We start from the raw sequence: 17,500 nt of genomic DNA, 5'->3' as shown, positions 1-17,500 counted from the left end.
GTGTGCACGTGTGTGCGCGTGCGCGCGTGCGTGCGTGCGTGTGCACACGTGCGTGAGCTTGTGTTTGAACAGCCCATGTGCCGGGTTGCTATTGTCCTCCAATATTCGTTTGGTCTTTGACCTGCACCGCTTGGTGTAAATGTCCCGGAGGACTGGGAGGGCACCTCCTGTGAGCCGCCCTGCTGCCCTGACTACTCTCTGCAAGGCTTTCTGGGCTTGCACAGTGCAGTCACCATACCAAGTTATGATGATCCCTGTCAGGACAGTCTGGTGTAGATGTTCAGTTGTGCAAGAGAGGAGACACTCCAAATGTCCTCAGGCATCTAAGATGGTACAGCCTCTGCTGAGACTTCTTCGCCAGAGCATCTGTCTGATTGCATGACAGGTCTTTGGTCAAGTGGACACCTATAGATATTTGAAACAGGTCACCCTTTCCACCGTGGTCCCATTGATGTGAAAGGGGCGTAGCTCTTGTTGCCCTTCCTCCTGAAGTCCACTATCATCGAATTGTTTTGCCGGTACCACGGAGGAGGCTGTTATCCTGACACCAGTGAGTCAGTCTCTCCACCTCCTCCAGGTAAAGGGACTCATTCTCATATGTAATCAGGCCAATCACAGCTATGTCATCAGCAAACGATGGACTTAAATGCCTGAGTGGTTACATAGTCAGGGCAGGAATTTCATGGAGGCCATGAAGGCCATGAAGGCCATGGCTGTCGGCCCATCGTTGTCTCTCAGTTTGGCCTTGTGCCCCTCCAAAAAATGGCATGCCCTAAGGCCACAGTGGCCTTAATGCCCCAGCCCAGCTGACTGTACTACTTTCTCCTCTGTCTGTCTTGTCAATATTTAGACACCAATGTCTCTTTCTTGTCATGTAGACACCAGTGTCTTGTTGAGTCCCCATTTGTAAACCAATCCAGTATTTTGGATTTGTGCAGGGCTGAGCATGGATCAGATAAATACTTTTTTATGTATTGGTTTATTTAAAATCATCCTTAAAGTGATAGTTCACCTATTTTTGACATGAAGCTGTGTGAAATACTTGCCATTAAAATAGTGGTTACAAATGTATTAATCCATTACCAGAGTCCCGTGGTCAGAGTTCTGGTCAGTTTTAGATGAATATAAAGTAGTTCCGGTGATTTGGCAGGGGCTCAAGACCCAATCATTAAAAATAGATGAATCCACAAAACTAGCGTCATTTGTATTGTTGACCTATTTCTACCAAATAGACCAACGTTCGTTCAACTTTGACCCCTCTGTCACATGGTACTATTTTTTGTGTCCAGTATCACTACGCCGCTGCAACGTATTTCCCCAAAACAAGGTGCTTTGCAGTCAGCTGATCAGAACGAAACATCGCTCTGTATGGTAGAAATATGCCAACAATACAAATGACGCTAGTTTTGTGGATTCATCTATTTTCAATGATTGGGTCTCGCCAAATGGCCCCCACCCCATTGGAACTACTTAATATTCAGCTAAAACTGACCAGAACTCTGACCACAGGACTCTGGTAATCAATTAATACATGTTTAACCACTGTTTTAATGGCAAGTATTTCACACAGCTTTATGTCAAAAATAGGTGAACTATCACTTTAAGCCTTAAATTCAATCAATTATTTCAATGGACTAAAATCTAGTTTTATTTGATGGCCCTCCTTGGCATTTGGCCTTTGTGCCCTCAAAAAATGGACAACCGTGCCTCTAAAATTACAAAATTCCAGGCCAGAGAGTGCAGTAGAGGGCTCAGTACGCAGCCTTGTGGTGCACCTGTGTTGAGGAATGATGGATGATGAAACATGTCTTCCGGCTTTCACCGCCTGTGATCTACCTGTCAGGAAGTCATGAATCCATCAACACGGTGTATTGCTTCCAAATTGATTCCTATAAGTCCCTGAGTTTACTGATGAGCCTGGATGGAATAATCATGTTGAAAGCAGAGCTATAATCAATAAATAATAGCCTCACATACATAAGTAAGTGTCCTTCTTCTTGTCATCTATGGGTGGACAACAGTAGTGTGAAGAATATGTGCAATGGCGTCATCAGTAGATCTGTTGGGACGATAGGCCAACTGAAGGTTGTCAAATAACCCTGGCGGTAACCTTCCTCAGGGCTTGACAAAACTGAGTGCAAGCATCATAGGGAATGGGGTCACAGGTGAACTAGCATGCAAGTGCACACATAGACATCAAAGGGGGCTTGGGCCCCTGCCCTTTTCTCCGTCTGTAAAAAGTGCCTTCTCTCCCGACCATGAATGCAGTTTTTACTATGTTGAAAGAAATGCTAATGACACCTTTCCATGCCATACCTGACAGCAGCATTCAAGAGAATTGCCTTGTCCAAACTCTCCTGAACTTGAGTGCAGCATCTTATGTTGGAAGAATTGCCCTCTCTGTGTAGAAATCCATGCTGCACGCCACATTGCCTTTTTCATATAGTTTAATGTGGTATCAAGTACTGAAAATAGCCGACCTCCAAGCTCACAACTGGAGGTCTGCTATTTTCGATATTTTCACCAAAAGGCCCTTTCAATTTCAGCCCCCCTAACATTCTCTGCACGTCCCTGTGAACTAGTCTCCAAGAGGAGTGTCAAGGTGTCCTCAATCTAACCGTCACATTATTAGTGAGTAGTTACCCATGAATGACAAGTAACCAGAGAAAACAAACATATTTAAGTAGCCTAAAATGTATTGTACAAACAGGTTCATGACTTACAAAGACATTATACAACTATACACATTTGTGAAATAATCTTACAAATTCAGGAGTCACAAAACAGTAAAGTTTCAAAGCTGAACAACAATCCGGAGTTTCCAAGAGTTTGTGTAATATAATAATTGTGAATATATGATCAAACCAATATATCCGTCTGGCTCTGAGCATGACCTATACTAGTGTCTGATTCACAGTCAGTCAAAACAGTACAAACACAGCAGCACACATCCCAACTACCACCACCCACTCTCAAATATATTTACAACCCCCATCAACCAGCCACGACAGGCAGCTTATACAGAAAGACAGAGATGGAGATAGAGAGAAAAATAACTAGAAAAACAATGGGAATTGAGAAAGCAGTGGGCTGAGGAATAAGTGGTGCAAACAAGAGTAGAGTATTCTTTTTTTCCTCATGCAAGCCTCTCCCTTACTGTGTACACACACACACACACACACACACACACACGCGCGCGCACACACACACACACGCGCGCGCGCACACACGCACACACACACACACACACACACACACGCACGCACGCACACACGCACACACACACACACACACACACACACACACACACACACACACACACACACACACTCAACTCTTGTCCTGATGCATGTAAATCAACATACCATTCATTCCAAGGCACTAAACTGGCTGCATGGACTGGGCAGCACCAGAGCATGTGCACAGTGCGCGCGCGCACACACACACACACACACACACACACACACACACACACACACACACACACACACACACAGAGAGAGAGAGAGAGAGCACATGAAACATGTTTTCTTTACATTCGCAAAACGACTTTTGGACTCAGTGGACTCAGTGTGACTGGGCCTGTGGGCCATCATTGCATTTCTGTCCTAATAGCCATATTCTCTCAACACTGGAAGTTGTCAGGGCAAATTCAAAACACTGGGAGGATTAGGCCATTTGTTGGTTTAAATCTATGACAAATCCAAGTCGGCTAGTTAACAAAGAGATTTGAAAATAATGGCATGGAGTTTTACTTTAATAGACAAAATAATATGATATAAGACAAGTTCGTGTAAAACTGTATTGTTTGGCCCTGTAGGTGGGAGACGGGTCCATTACTGACATCAGATGGTCATAATTACTTTACCCACCCACTCGCCCACTCAAACTCGCTTCAAGACAACTCTCCTGGTAGCTCTGCTTGGCCGCTCCCGATCCACGTCGGAGAGAGAAAGGCCCTGGCCGTCCCGCTCCACTCCGGGTTTTCCCGGGCGCCTTCATCGGGCTACTCACAGCCTCTAGTTGGTTTTTACTCAACTCTTGTCCTGATATCACTCCGCTGGCATGGTGGAGGAGCGGGCTTGATTATTGTGATGGTGGCAGGAGGCAGCCAGTGACTATAGCGACGAGCCTACAGATCACGGAGACGTCTTCACGCCTTCCTAATCGGCTCCTGCCGCGACCGTCCACCGGACAACTCTCCAGCGCAACAGCATCTTCACCGGGATTTCTTCCGAACCAAAACCAGTGAGATGCAAGTTCACGGAGAGACTCCAGAGTCCGCTCGGTTCAGGCAGCAAAACTTTTTTTCCTCAAAGGACAACACAATAAAACGGCGATCGACCTGCTGCCGATTGAGCGTGTGCGCGTGTATGTGACTGATGATCCGCTAAACGTTTAGACCCAACAAACCCGGGGTGTTTTTGCGTGGAGTAACTGGAGTTGTTGATAGTCTGGCAGCGGGTTTATTGTTGAATACAGTAGCTGGCTATTATAGCCACGCTCGGATCGGGGTCTTTGCAGCTGCTGCTGCACTCACGTTGGGTGTATTGTGTTTTCAGGAGCGATGTGTTTTGAAACATTCTTGAATGGTTGAGCCTCTGCGTTCCATCTGGACGGAGGAGGAAAGGAGAAAAAGCGGCCACTACTACGATCTCATGTCTGCTGTCTACAACTAAACCCCTCCTGAGTGTTCCTCTTTTCTTTAGTTCATCTTCCATTGCCTGTCTAGTCTACGCTGCCCTGATTGAAGCACTTTGAAAGGGAGACCCCGAGTGGAGAGAGCGAGGGGCAGGAGGAGGGAAAAGTTCTTCCAAAATACCAGCCACTCGGCTCAATGATGGGGGACTTCGCTTCCCCCGCTGCCGGGCCCACCGGCAGTATCTGCATGAACAGCGGCGGCATCATGAACCCGGGAGGACCCGGGTCCGTGGTGGTGGTCCCCGGCGGCGGCCAAGTTCCCATCCCCGCCATCCCCAAGCACAGCACCGTGGTGGAGAGGCTCCGGCAGCGCATCGAGGGCTGCCGGCGGCACCACGTCAACTGCGAGAGCCGCTACCAGCAGGCGCAGGCCGAGCAGCTGGAGATCGAGCGCCGGGAGACGGTCAGCCTGTACCAGCGGAGCCTGGAGCAGAGGGCCAAGAAGTCGGCAAGCAACAGCAAGCAGCAGAGCAAGCAGCAGGACCCCGACTCAGCCTCCAGTGCCGAGCAGAGGAATAACACTCTCATAGCGGTAAGCAAGGGGCACAATCTGTCTCTCTCTATCGCACTATATTGCACCGCTTTACCGCACAAGTCATGTCATCAGTGTTAAAGTCTGCGAGTGTGAAAATGCACCCAAATGGTCAATTTACACATTCAGTTAAACCACTGCTTCTCAAAATGTCAAGGTCTCCCCTTAACTCTGACAGTAGGCTATACAACGGGTCCATTTGTATACTGTCATAGTTACAGAAGCCAGAGTCCCTATAATCCACTTTGAGAACCACTGAGTGAGTTAAAGTAACACTGGATGTTAATGTGTAGGTAAAAAGTCAGGCTTGCTGTCTCTCTCTGAGCCAGAGCCACTCTCTCCCTGTCTGAGCTCTAACTAGGAATTAGCAGCTTCGTTCAGTCCGCAGTGAAAAGTTGTTGGAAAGATTTCCACTGAGCACTGATTGGTGGCAACTGCTTTTGGAAACGCACTTCAGTTGTTTCTTTTTTTGGGACACATGGTGCCAGCCAGCGCGTGTGTTTACAGAGAAACAAACTTCCCCCCTTGATCTAGCTGCTACACGGCTTGGAACAAGAGCTCCTATTTATTTGTCGGAAATGGCAATCAGCCCGAAAGTTGATCATTGATCTTTGATGTGTTGTTGTTCTCGAGATTAATTAGCAGATGATGTATTGTGGATGTACTCAAACAACACCGACTCTTTGTTTTGGCTGCAAGTTGTTCTGCTGGTTGACAATCATTGCAACATTGTTTCCTCACTCCCTTTATATTATAACAACTGGAAACAAACCAACAGCCACGCGCCTTCTTGACTTCACGTTGCATCGCATCTGTTACAATGTGTCCAACAACAACACCGCTACAACATAACAGCATAAAAACCTAACAATTGAACACTCGTCGCTATTGAAGCAGGAGTTGAACAGAAAGTTTTGGGGGCGTATATTTCTGCCTGCTGGTAGGAAAAGGTTCACGGTTGGAAATTGGGGAGGTCTGTGAATTCTTCTGGCTGTCTGTGTTGGTGTTCCTTTTCCTTCGGTCGCTTGTCATCTATCTCATTGGTTCTCGAAATGGGGTCCGCGGACCCCCAGGGGTCTTTGAGGGAGTTCCAGCCAGGGGGTCCCCCGCTAAATGATAGTTGGAAACCAAATGGATCCCGTATGTAACTCAGAATGTAGCAGGCTACCGCTACACATGGAATATTGACCCGTTATACACAAATTGGGGTCTCAAATGGGGGTCCGCGGGCTAATAAGTGTCAATTTGGGGGTCCTTGACATGGAAAGGTTTGAGAACCACAGCTTTTAGAACCCGCATACTCTGCTATGTTGGTGTTTTTAGGCTACGTGACAGACTGTGTCAGTGTGTGTGTGTGTATTGAGGAGCCAGCAGGGCTCAGTCACACCTCGTCCTTACGGACAAGCCTCGGTTTCCTACGACATGCCGACAGGAATGTCGACACCGTTGTCCTCTTTTGTTGCAGTGATTAGCCAAATCTCCCCCCTCTCGTTTGGAATGCTAAACAAGAAGGGTTCTTTTTTAACGCTCTTCAATTTGTGAAGCAAGCCCAAGTCGGTCGTTCTGGTGTGCAGAGCAGGCGACTGCCACAGCTTGAGACGGAGCGCTGCTGATTGTTGTGGAGGAGGACCTCCCTCCCAGCGCTCCTTGTGGACACAGCGGCGTCAGTTCAGAAAAAGGCTAAGGTATGGCAACATGACAGACACCAGTCATGTTGCCATACCTTAGCGACAGGCACGATTACAGTACATTTTATTGTTTCCCCCCCTGTAGCCAAGGTATGGCAGCTGCCATAGCTTGCCATACCCAATTGACGCGTCTGTGTGGACATTAAACCAAACCGCCCATTAGACGGTCAACAGCAGAATGCTGGGATTACTGCTTAAAGACACAGCGACGCCTTTCTGGCACCCCTCAGCTCGCCATCATTGCTGGTAGTGCTTCACATTGCAAACACAGCATTGAATATTAATTGAATACTTTATTAGAAGTTTGCATATAGGAAAAGGACAAAAGGTACAGGACAGTCACAGTACAGTTCACTGATGATACAAGGTCAACAAAAAAGGATAAAGACCACAAGAAAGCTTTTGGGCTTGTTTAAATTGGGGTCCCTTTGTACTCAATTCATACAACATTAAATGACAGACAAATAAACACTGTACTATGCAAAAAATATCATCTGCAACCATTCCTGCCTATTTTACTATTTACTTGCACAAGTGCTACATATGGTACCAAAGCATGACATTCGAGTGAGGAGTCTCGCAGTCTCTGTCTATGTCTTTCTGCCCCCTCCTCTCCTCTCATCTCTCTCTCTGTGTCTCTCTCTGTCTCTCTCTCTCTCTCTCTCTCTCTTTCTATTTCTCTCCTCACAAGAACCCAGCTGCAGCTAGATGGCTGTATGTAGTCGCTGCAAAAGCATGCAGGCATTCTAGGAAAGCGGCTTCAATGTTGATGTGTGCATTACACATGCGTTATACGCACAGACCCGAGGGTCTTGTTCTGTAAGGGTAATATTACAAAGTGTTCTTAGAGAATGCATTTGCTGAACAGAACAGGTGTTTTTTTAAGAAGCTGCTAGATTGAAAAGGTGCACTGATTATGTTCCATGTTAAATGTTTCACTGTATGATATTGTCGTGAATGATGTCAGGATTGTTATAATAAGAAAGGTGACATTAAATCATCTCTATATCAAGATCACTGTGCAATTGACTGTTGCACTCCTTGATATTGCCTTTGATTTGATTTAATTATCCATCGTAAGGACATTTGATGTGGTTCAAAATCAGGCTGTGCAACAAATATACATGACGGGACACAAAACCTGTTAAAAATAGTTAACAGGACATCACATTCACAGCATCAGCAGAAACATAATCATCAGCAGCATTGTCCAATATCATGGGCAGCACAACGTCACTGTCGGGCTGAAACCTTGTATCTCCAAGTTTCACATGTTTTTTTTCGTAAAATAAAGCACTGCTTCATCATACAAGACTGTCGCACAAAACTAGTGAAAATAGCAGATCTACAAGCACATCGCGAGGCGTTGTGTGCTTGTAGATCTGCTATTTTCACAATTTTAAATCATTTTGTGATTTTTTAAATCACAAACGGGTTTGGACATACAAGGTTTCCACCCGACGACAAGCATCATCCCATACACTGAAAATCCTGAGTGATAATTCAACTCTGAGAGGGTACTTGGCTTTGCCATTGACAGCTAGACTAGGCATGAAGCTATTGTCTATCTTTGATGCATGTCTGGCATCTGCATGCTTATGTAGGCTACATCATAAACAGGGGGCGAGCAATGATGTCTGGTCGCTGAAGGGTGAAATAACAGCGGGGGGAAATGATGGTTTTTGACCAGTTGCTCGTCTGTGTCATTGAAAAAGATGCTATGGATAGGAGCGTTTGCTAATCATTTGAAAGGCAAACATTTGCATGAATGAAAATAATAGTATTCGTCCACCTGTTTATTTGTCACTAACCTTATGAGAAGATTAAATTATATTTGGTAGACCTGGAATTTGGCCATTCACTTGTAGGAAATCATGTCAGATTGTTGTTAACCAGTCCATGCAGCTAAAGTTTGTTAATATTGGGACTTTTGTGTCACAAAATAGTTGAAAATGATTCAGTATTCCATACCTATTTAGTGCAGCAAACATTTTCCATGCTCAGGATGTACTGTTGGACTGTGCTTGGATCTCACACAATTGCTCTCTGACACACATTTTTTAGCATTTAATTTAGCCAAACACATCCCAGATCCCTGTGCACTGGCCTAATGGTTCTCAGACACACCCCTGTCGAGGCAGGGGTAACCCTGTAATTATGGAAAGTGTGTGTGTGTGTGTGTGTGTGTGTGTGTGTGTGTGTTTGTAGGTTGACTGTTTGTGAGAGAGTCGAGGGCAACATCAGGATCCCATCCCATACTGTTTTTTTCCCACAATTTCTGTCAAGACGAGTAGTTTCACAGTTCTCAGTGTAGACGTTAGCTTGCCATGAGCTTACTGAATATACAGGAAAGAGGAGTTGGTGTTCAATGCGTGCTGAATTCTAGCTGTTATTTCCTTATAGAGCCAGACCAATATAGGGGCTGCCTATTTGACCGACACCTCAATAGTCCAACAAGTGTTGGCTTAGTGCAGGTTCGGTTTAGGGATCGTTTTTGTCAGATTAAGGCAGGGTTAAGGTCAGGTTTATGCATAGTTTTATTTTATGACGTTGGGGTTATGATGCGTGTCTTCGAACCAGTGGTACTTCGGAACAATGGACTGTCGAACTAATGCCACGGCACGACTGATTATGTCTGGCCCAATCTTTAACCACTTTCAGCCTGGCATCCTTATTTTGTGCATGTCTTTTAAGGTGTCTTTCTCCACAAAAAAGCCACACATTGGGAGCTTGTAAATCTTCAATTTTGAACACAGGTGTGCCTGTGCCTTCAGATTTGGTGCAATTTACAATTTATTTTACACATTTTGTTAGTGAGACAGGGGTTTGTGAGCACAAGGTCAGCCAGGAGTTGCACACATGGAGACAGGGGCTTTCAGACGCCATGTCCAGGAAGGACACACGTGCTGGGATTGAACCTGTGAGAGTTTCTATGCTCCCATAAGCATTCCCAAGCACTTTGTGTGTGTGTGTGTGTGTGTGTGTGTGTGTGTGTGTGTGTGTGTGTGTGTGTGTGTGTGTGTGTGTGTGTGTGTGTGTGTGTGTGTGTGTGTGTGTGTGTGTGTGTGTGTGTGTGTGTGTGTGTGTGTGTGTGTGTGTGTGTGTGTGTGTGTGCGTGCGTGTGCGTGTGCGTGCGTGCGTGCGTGCGTGCGTGCGTGCGTGCGTGCGTGCGTGCGTGCGTGCGTGCGTGCGTGCGTGCGTGCGTGCGTGCGTGCGTGCACACTGTGCGCGCATGCAAGCATGCTTCATCATGCTTCATCAACAGCGAATTCAAAGTCACTTAACCCATTAACCTTATTTCATTTATGTGTTGCATATTTATTTTCTGCCCCTGGTAGCTTGGACAAAATTGACGAATAGGCATTCCCAGCTGCACCGTCCATGCAAATGTAGCAAACAATGATCTTTCCTAATTCATTACATCCTGATCGACAACTCTTTCCACTGAGTGGGAGCTTAATATGTGGCTATTTTGCTATAGCTGACCAATAGAGAGGTAAACAGACTAAACTAAGAACATCTGATAATGTATTTGACACTAGTGTATTTATGTCACCACTGTAATATCCACTGTTTGTCATTATGGGCTTGTATGCTCCATCCACTGGATATTACAACTTCACGTCTGATCTGATTACCTCATAGGCAACAAGTTTGCAGTTAGAAGGATCAAGTATTCAATGAGGTGCTTGTTGGCTCCATTAGAACACAGTAGCTCAGGACACAGTCTGTCCTTGGCTCTTCTCTTTCCTTGGCCCTCACCAAGGAATGTCTCTCTCTCTCTCTCTCTCTTGCTCGCTCACTCACCCTCTCTCTCTCACGCACATGCACACACACTTGCACACACTTGCGCACACGCACACACACATACACATACACATACACACACACACACACACACACACACACACACACACACACACACACACACACACACTAGTGCGTGTGCACTGCAGATTGAGCACGCACATACACACTTGTCCTTCTCAGCTCTTGGCAGTAGGGGCCAAAGTGTGGGCGGCAGAATTTTCATGAATCCTCCTCCCTCCCTTCCCTTCCTCTCCTCCTTTCCTCCCTCTTTTCCCCTCCCTCTGTCCGTCTCTTCTCTGGTTTCAGCTTCAGCACAGTGCTAATGTACTGATGCTGCTGGTGGCTATGGCATTGTTAATGTCTGGGACTGTTGCCCAATCACTATATTTAAACCAGTGAGTTGGCATTGAGCTCGCGCGCACACACACACACACACACACACACACACACACACACACACACACACACACACACACACACACACACACACACACACACACACACACACACACACACAGTGACGTAGACTAGAGCCATGATATCACGCAGGCATGCTGAGTTTGACTCATTACACACTGATCTCTCTCTCTCTCTCTCTCGTTCTCTGCTGTTGTCTGTACCTTCATTCCTCTGTCAAATGCACTCAGTCTGGATGTTTTCTTTTATTGGGGCTGTGACCACATTCCCTTCCACCCACGTTTGTTCATATGTTCTACACAGGAACACGCACACTCTCAGCACAGTTCTTTTTTGAGTTCTTCTCTGGAAAGATTATGTTTTGTACCCAGACATTGCTTTTCCATAAACAGTATTCTCAATAAAAAAACGCTTTAAGAGTATTGAGAGTGACTCCAAAGTTTTTGCCAAATTCTTTGTCTGCGACACAAACAGTAAGAAATAGTATAACGTTAACGATATTTGTCATTTATGTAGCTATTGTTCTGTGCACATGAGCTTTTTGTTACAGCTATGACATACAGGCTATATTAAGACTCAGAACTAGGTATTCTCTTGAGAAGTGGGTTCATAAATTGAAGTTAATTGAATAAATTGTTGTGAAAAGTGCCTGACTTTCCTGTTCATCCCAAGCCTTTCAATTACTTTAGTTAAAGCACCAAACAGCCTAGAACAGGGATAAATGTCTCTGTTTGGACTGGAGGTAATATAATTATTCATTGCATTAGTATTATTAAAGTTGGGTAAAGAATTACTAAAGCTCTATATTCTGATAGTAATCATTTCGATACAGTGTTTGTTCAGTAACAGAGGTCTCTCAGTCTCTCCAATTCCTATTTAAACAAGAGATACATATTTCACGTGGTTGGACGTTTTTCAGCCTGTTCCAGTTGCAATTTTGTCTGCTCATTTCTTGGTGTCATCACTTCCATTGTTAATCCTGTGTCCAGTATGAGTTCAGTCTGTTTTTCTTTTTACTAAAGAGCTGGACAGACAGGGAGACCTCTGTTAGTGAACAAACTACTTCTAATTCTGATTACTATTAGAATGTAGAGCTATTTAACACTTATTTTAACAAACAAATTTCACTTACCCTACCTTTAATAAAATACAGTAGGGCTGGGCATATAGGTTTTATTTTATCCGTAGCCCGCAGGATCACTTTATGGAGTTTTTTTTCAAGGGTTCATATTTTAGATTGTAATTAGAGAAAAGACAAGATGAGTGTTAAAACGTTTTTATTTAGTTCTTTCTATCGTTTAGCGATTTTAATGACATTGATTTCAGTGGCATGTGTGCAAGTAGCTAAATATGTATTATTGGATACAATAAGCCCATTCCCAAGATGCACCACAATCTTTCATGGGCAGATGTGACTAGTAGTGTTACTGTAAATAGTAATAAATAAATTGCCGGCTTATTGCGTCTAAAAAGACACATTTAGGCACTTGCACGTATGCTCCCATGGACTGAAATCAAAGTAATTAAAATCGTAAAACGATAGAAAGAAGTAAATGAAAACGTTTTAACACTCATCTTTTCTTTTCTCTAATTACAATCTAAAATATGAGCCCTTGTTGTAAAAAAACAAAGTTGTTCTTTAGATAAAGAGGAGAGGGGTTTTAAAAGGACTGTGTAGTTGTGGAAGGTGAAGCGTTTGTACAGTGAGTTTGTTGACTTTTGTTGGGAGTATGTGGGCGGGCTGAAGCTGGCATGAACACCCTGTCATGAGTGCATGTCATGCTGCTTACCAATCATAAGACACTTTTCTAGAGTGTGTGTTTGTGCACAACCCTCAGTGTTAATTTATTCATTTGTCACTCGCATACGCGTGCGTGCGTGCGTGCGTGCGTGTGTGTGTAAAATATACATGCAATCCCTCTTGTTTTTTGGGCTGCTATTGTTGTGTGTGTGTGTGTGTGTGTGTGGTGCCCCCTGCATGTATAAGACAGCTCACTAGGACTGGGAAGTATATTGCTAACCTTTGCCTCGATTATTATTAATAATGAGTTGCTATTTTCACTATATATGTATGTATTTTAGATAATCAATCTACAAGCTCACAACACCTGTAACTTTTTGTACGTGTACACCACTTGACCAAGTATAATGCAGGGTTAAGTGGTCTAGTCAATTATTAAAAATATATTCGATTTGTTTCATGTCAATTCATTGATATATTAAAGTTAATCATATTTAATTGAAATTTGATTAATTGATTAACATACATGAGCAAGATTAAGTCGGTTATTGGTTTTAAATCGGTTTCGATATATTTTCGATGAATTGCCAAGTCCTAAGACAGATGTTCTTATAAGCAGGTCTATCTACAGTACATCCATTATTAAAGTGGTATGCTACATTCTATTTAGCAGTTATATACATGTTCTATGACAGTGGTCCTCAAAACTTGGGGTCCCCACATTATTTTGTGGCACCGAGTCACATTAAATGTAATACCTACAATTCCAAGTGCTTGTCGGGGTGGGGGTCCCCAGTTAAAATGTGTTTATTTTGGGGGTGCCTAAAAAGGTTTGAGAACACACAAGCTCTTATCAGTAGTGCTCTGTTTAACGTACATGTACACATAATGTCACCTGTGAACTTCCTCTACCCTGGGGGTGTTAAGTGCCTTGTTCAAGGGCACTTCAAGTCAGTGCTCTTTCACTTTCCCTCCTCAGATCTTCCAGCCCAGTAATTCAGACCGGTTGACCTTCTGTCTACAAGCCTGTGTCACTAACCCTCCAATCTTAAGAGAAGGATGAGATTTGTGTGCTATCTCTTATTTTACTTTATGTCGTCGTTCTTGCTCAGCTGATCCACACCCGCCGACAGCCTTCAGCATCATGTTTGGACTTTGTCTTGCGTTGGCTGCATTCTGCTTTTTGTTTAGGCTACATTTGGTTTGAGCATGATGTCATTTTAAGGTTGATATACCCAGTGGCATGATGCTAGCTTGCGAATTGTGTTGCAATTGTTCGCTGTAAAAAATGTAACCCTACGGTACCATCTTCGATTCAATACACACTTGTGAATTCTTTATTTCGGCTTTACTCTACAACAGGGGGTCCGGCACAACTAGGGGGTCCTCAGAGTTACTACAGGGGGGCCTCCAAATCTTTGTGTGATAGAAACTTTTTTCTCCTTTTTTATATTAACCACTTGAACCCTATAGTGTCTACTGTCCATATTCTGAGAACTGTAGCCGAAAATAGCAGATCTACAAGCTCACAACGCCTCACGCTCCTATTTTCGGCAAAGAGGTTTGGTGTAGAGGGGAAGAAATGAGCACACTAAGTACAGAGTGGAATGTCAAGTTTATTAAGTATTGACGGTTCAATTGGTAAAACACAAATTGACATGAATTCAAAATACGCTGATGATTGTGCTGTCAAACGATTAAACGAATCTCTGACAAGGTTGTGGTGGTCCCTGCTTCATCTCTCTCTCTCTATCTGTCTGTCTGTCTCTCTCTCTCTCGCTCTCTTTCAACTAAGGGGTCCTTGGCCTGAAAACATTGATCCCTGCTCTACATTTTGCATTACTATTTGAAATACATTTCTTACTGACGACTTCATCCATTGTCAACTGCAGCCTCGTCCTCCTGCCCCTCTTCTGTACCCACTGGTTGCTTTTACTAGATATTTATGCACCCATATATATATATATATATATATGTTTTAAATTGAATGGCAAAGTTTGTAGTTCCAAAACCCGAAACGAATTTAATTAACATTTTGCACTGTCTAGTTCTCTTTCAAAGTCCCCAAGGGTTTTATGAATGCATTTTTAAATACCTGAAATAAGATCTGTGGTTCACACAGGTTTAATAGGTTTTCAGGTTTGGTTCTATTTGTCATGCAATACGTTAGTAAATAGTAAATACCCCACAAAGCTTTGATGTGTCTACCTCTACGAGGTATGCAATGAACCGTAGGCTAACTGAACCTTTGCATCCCTATTCCCTACTAGTGAAGCAGCATCTGAATGGCAGTTTTCCTTCTGCATTATTGATGCTGGACCGGTGGGAAACTGACGATGCTCTTGCCCCTCTCAATGAGAAGAGGCCGCACGCACACACACACACACACACACACACACACACACACACACACACACACACACACACACACACACACACACACACACACACACACACACATGCACACGCGCACACACTTAAATATGGATGAAGTTGTTATCAGAGCCACCTAGCTGCAATGGGCTCCACCACTACACACACGCGCGTGTGAGAGAGTGTGCTCACGCATGAGTGTGCAGTGTGCACATGTGTGTGTGTATATGCATGCAGGTGTGTGTTATCTTCCTCTTGATTTTAATTCCTTGTGAAGTCCAGTTTATTTGTGGATTGTGTGTTTGCAGTTGAGTAGTTGTAATGGGCCACAGTGTGATACAGTACATTGGGTTGAATGTATTCTTACTCCTGTATTTAGAATGAGACCTTAACCTTAGTCACCAGTCAATTATTAGTTAATTATGGCTCATAAACATACCTGCCAGCCTTTGGAATATAACCAGGCATCATTATTTTGAAGGTTCATTTATTCCAAACCAACCAGGCAGTTTTGGAGGTAAAATATTTGTGACTTTTGGACTTCATTGATGACTCCATTGGCAGTGGACTCAAAACGATTTGTATCCTGCCAGTATTCTATCCACCAGTTTTTACCATGGAACTGCTTCTAAGATTGCATGATCCCAAAATTGAAAACAGTACAACATTAACTGAACTACAGTATTTGGATTGGGCGGCTGCTCCCCTGGGGAGGCGGGTCCACACTGCCAATAGCAGGGAAAGAACACAATTCTGTGTTTTGGTTTTGTGAACAAAGCTACAAAGTGCAACTCTCCAGCAGAGTAAATGTTGGCTCCATTTTACACTCGGCTATCATTTCCTCTCACTGTTTGTTTCTACTTGCATGCCTTCATACCCATGTTCCCCATCATCCTCATCCTCAGGCATCCCTTTCATCCTCTTAAGCCTTGCCTCTATTAATTTGTCACTCCCTTTAGTTTCATACCATGTGGTCCTTTCTCTAGATAATGCCCCTAGCATTAGTCAAGAGTAGCTGTCTTTTAGAATTGATTTCATTCTGTATTAATAATTGATAATGATGGTTGCAAAGCTGGAGAATAGATAGCAACTGGTATTTGTTTTTTGTTTTTCTCTGGTGTGCTCTGACTCTGATGTCACATGTGATGTTTTTAGGCAGCACAGATTGTATTGTTCAAGAAACAAGACTACGTATGGCCTCTAGTTAGGGGGGCTGTAAACAAGCACTAACTAAATATACAAATATATCAGTGCTGAGATTCTCAAGTATTGTGAGCCTAAATTATCACCATAGAAGTGATGTTCCAGATGTGGGTTTGTCAGCAATATTCCACTGACAATGTGCAAGTTTGACTAATGACATCCATACTATACTATTACATCTCTCTTCCCCTTTACTTGGAGAACCACGTAAACTAGATTGACCCAAAAATGCAATGTTGATATAAAATGGAATTAAAGCCAGTGTTCTTGTGGTTAGTTGTCCCCTTTCATTAGGCCCACCTTTGTAATCCTTTTTGGTGACCTTACACTGAACAATATTGTCAAAAACATTCATCTTAAGTGTATTGGGTTGTTGAGGGACAAGGACAGACGTTTACAAGCTCATCTTCACGGTATCCTAGTCTATGATGGACTTCTGACAGTTTCAGAAACTTTGCTGCATATTGGTGCTTGATGTCAATACGAGACTGTTACAACTGCTACTTAAACATAAGCATAAAGAAATGATCATGGTTTGTGTCAATAGAAACCTTATAGAAAATGTACTTATTTTACATGTTCGATGTGTTTGCCTATTTCTCAGGATGTCAATCTCTGTCTGCTAGTCGTGCAAGCTGTTTCATGAAAAATGCCATGTAGATATTTTCAGCTTCCTTTGAAGGATTGCCAAGGCATGTTGTCCTCTTCGGCCAAGTCAAGGTCTTGTCTAAATCTTCCCCCTTTGATTCTTTTTGTTTTGTTTTGTGTTCTCGAGGTAAAACATTTCCCTGCCATACGTCACCTGACGTAGGCTGTGGTCTGGTTGCACAATGTGACAGGTAGACTCAATTCAACTCATGAGACTTAACCCCCCTCGTCTGCCAAGTCAAGGCCCTGTCTAAAACTTCCCCCTTTGTTTTTGTGGTATCTTGCGGTAAAACATTTCCCTGGCATACGTCACCTGACGTAGGTGGCAGTGTCATTGCACAATGTGACAGGCAGACTCATGTGACATAACAGCGGAGCTCATCTGGG

At 43.8% G+C, this 17,500-nt stretch overlaps 1 protein-coding gene across 1 annotated transcript in view; it reads left to right on the top strand.

The window, feature by feature from the left end:
- The first annotated feature begins 4,082 nt into the window (after positions 1-4,082).
- The window catches only part of maml3 (mastermind-like transcriptional coactivator 3), a 150,145-nt gene continuing 136,727 nt past the window's right edge, over positions 4,083-17,500 (top strand). The window contains exon 1 of the mRNA XM_080722902.1: positions 4,083-5,233. Within this exon, the coding sequence (XP_080579028.1) occupies positions 4,838-5,233 (396 nt within the window). The 5' untranslated portion in view covers positions 4,083-4,837. The remainder of the gene's footprint in view (positions 5,234-17,500) is intronic.

The sequence above is a fragment of the Nannobrachium achirus genome (genome assembly GCF_963921795.1).
Source record: "Nannobrachium achirus genome assembly, chromosome: 3".
NCBI classification, from domain to species: Eukaryota; Metazoa; Chordata; class Actinopteri; order Myctophiformes; family Myctophidae; genus Nannobrachium; species Nannobrachium achirus.
The sequence above is the reverse complement of the archived record's forward strand: the minus strand, read 5'-3'. Positions and strand labels throughout refer to the sequence as shown.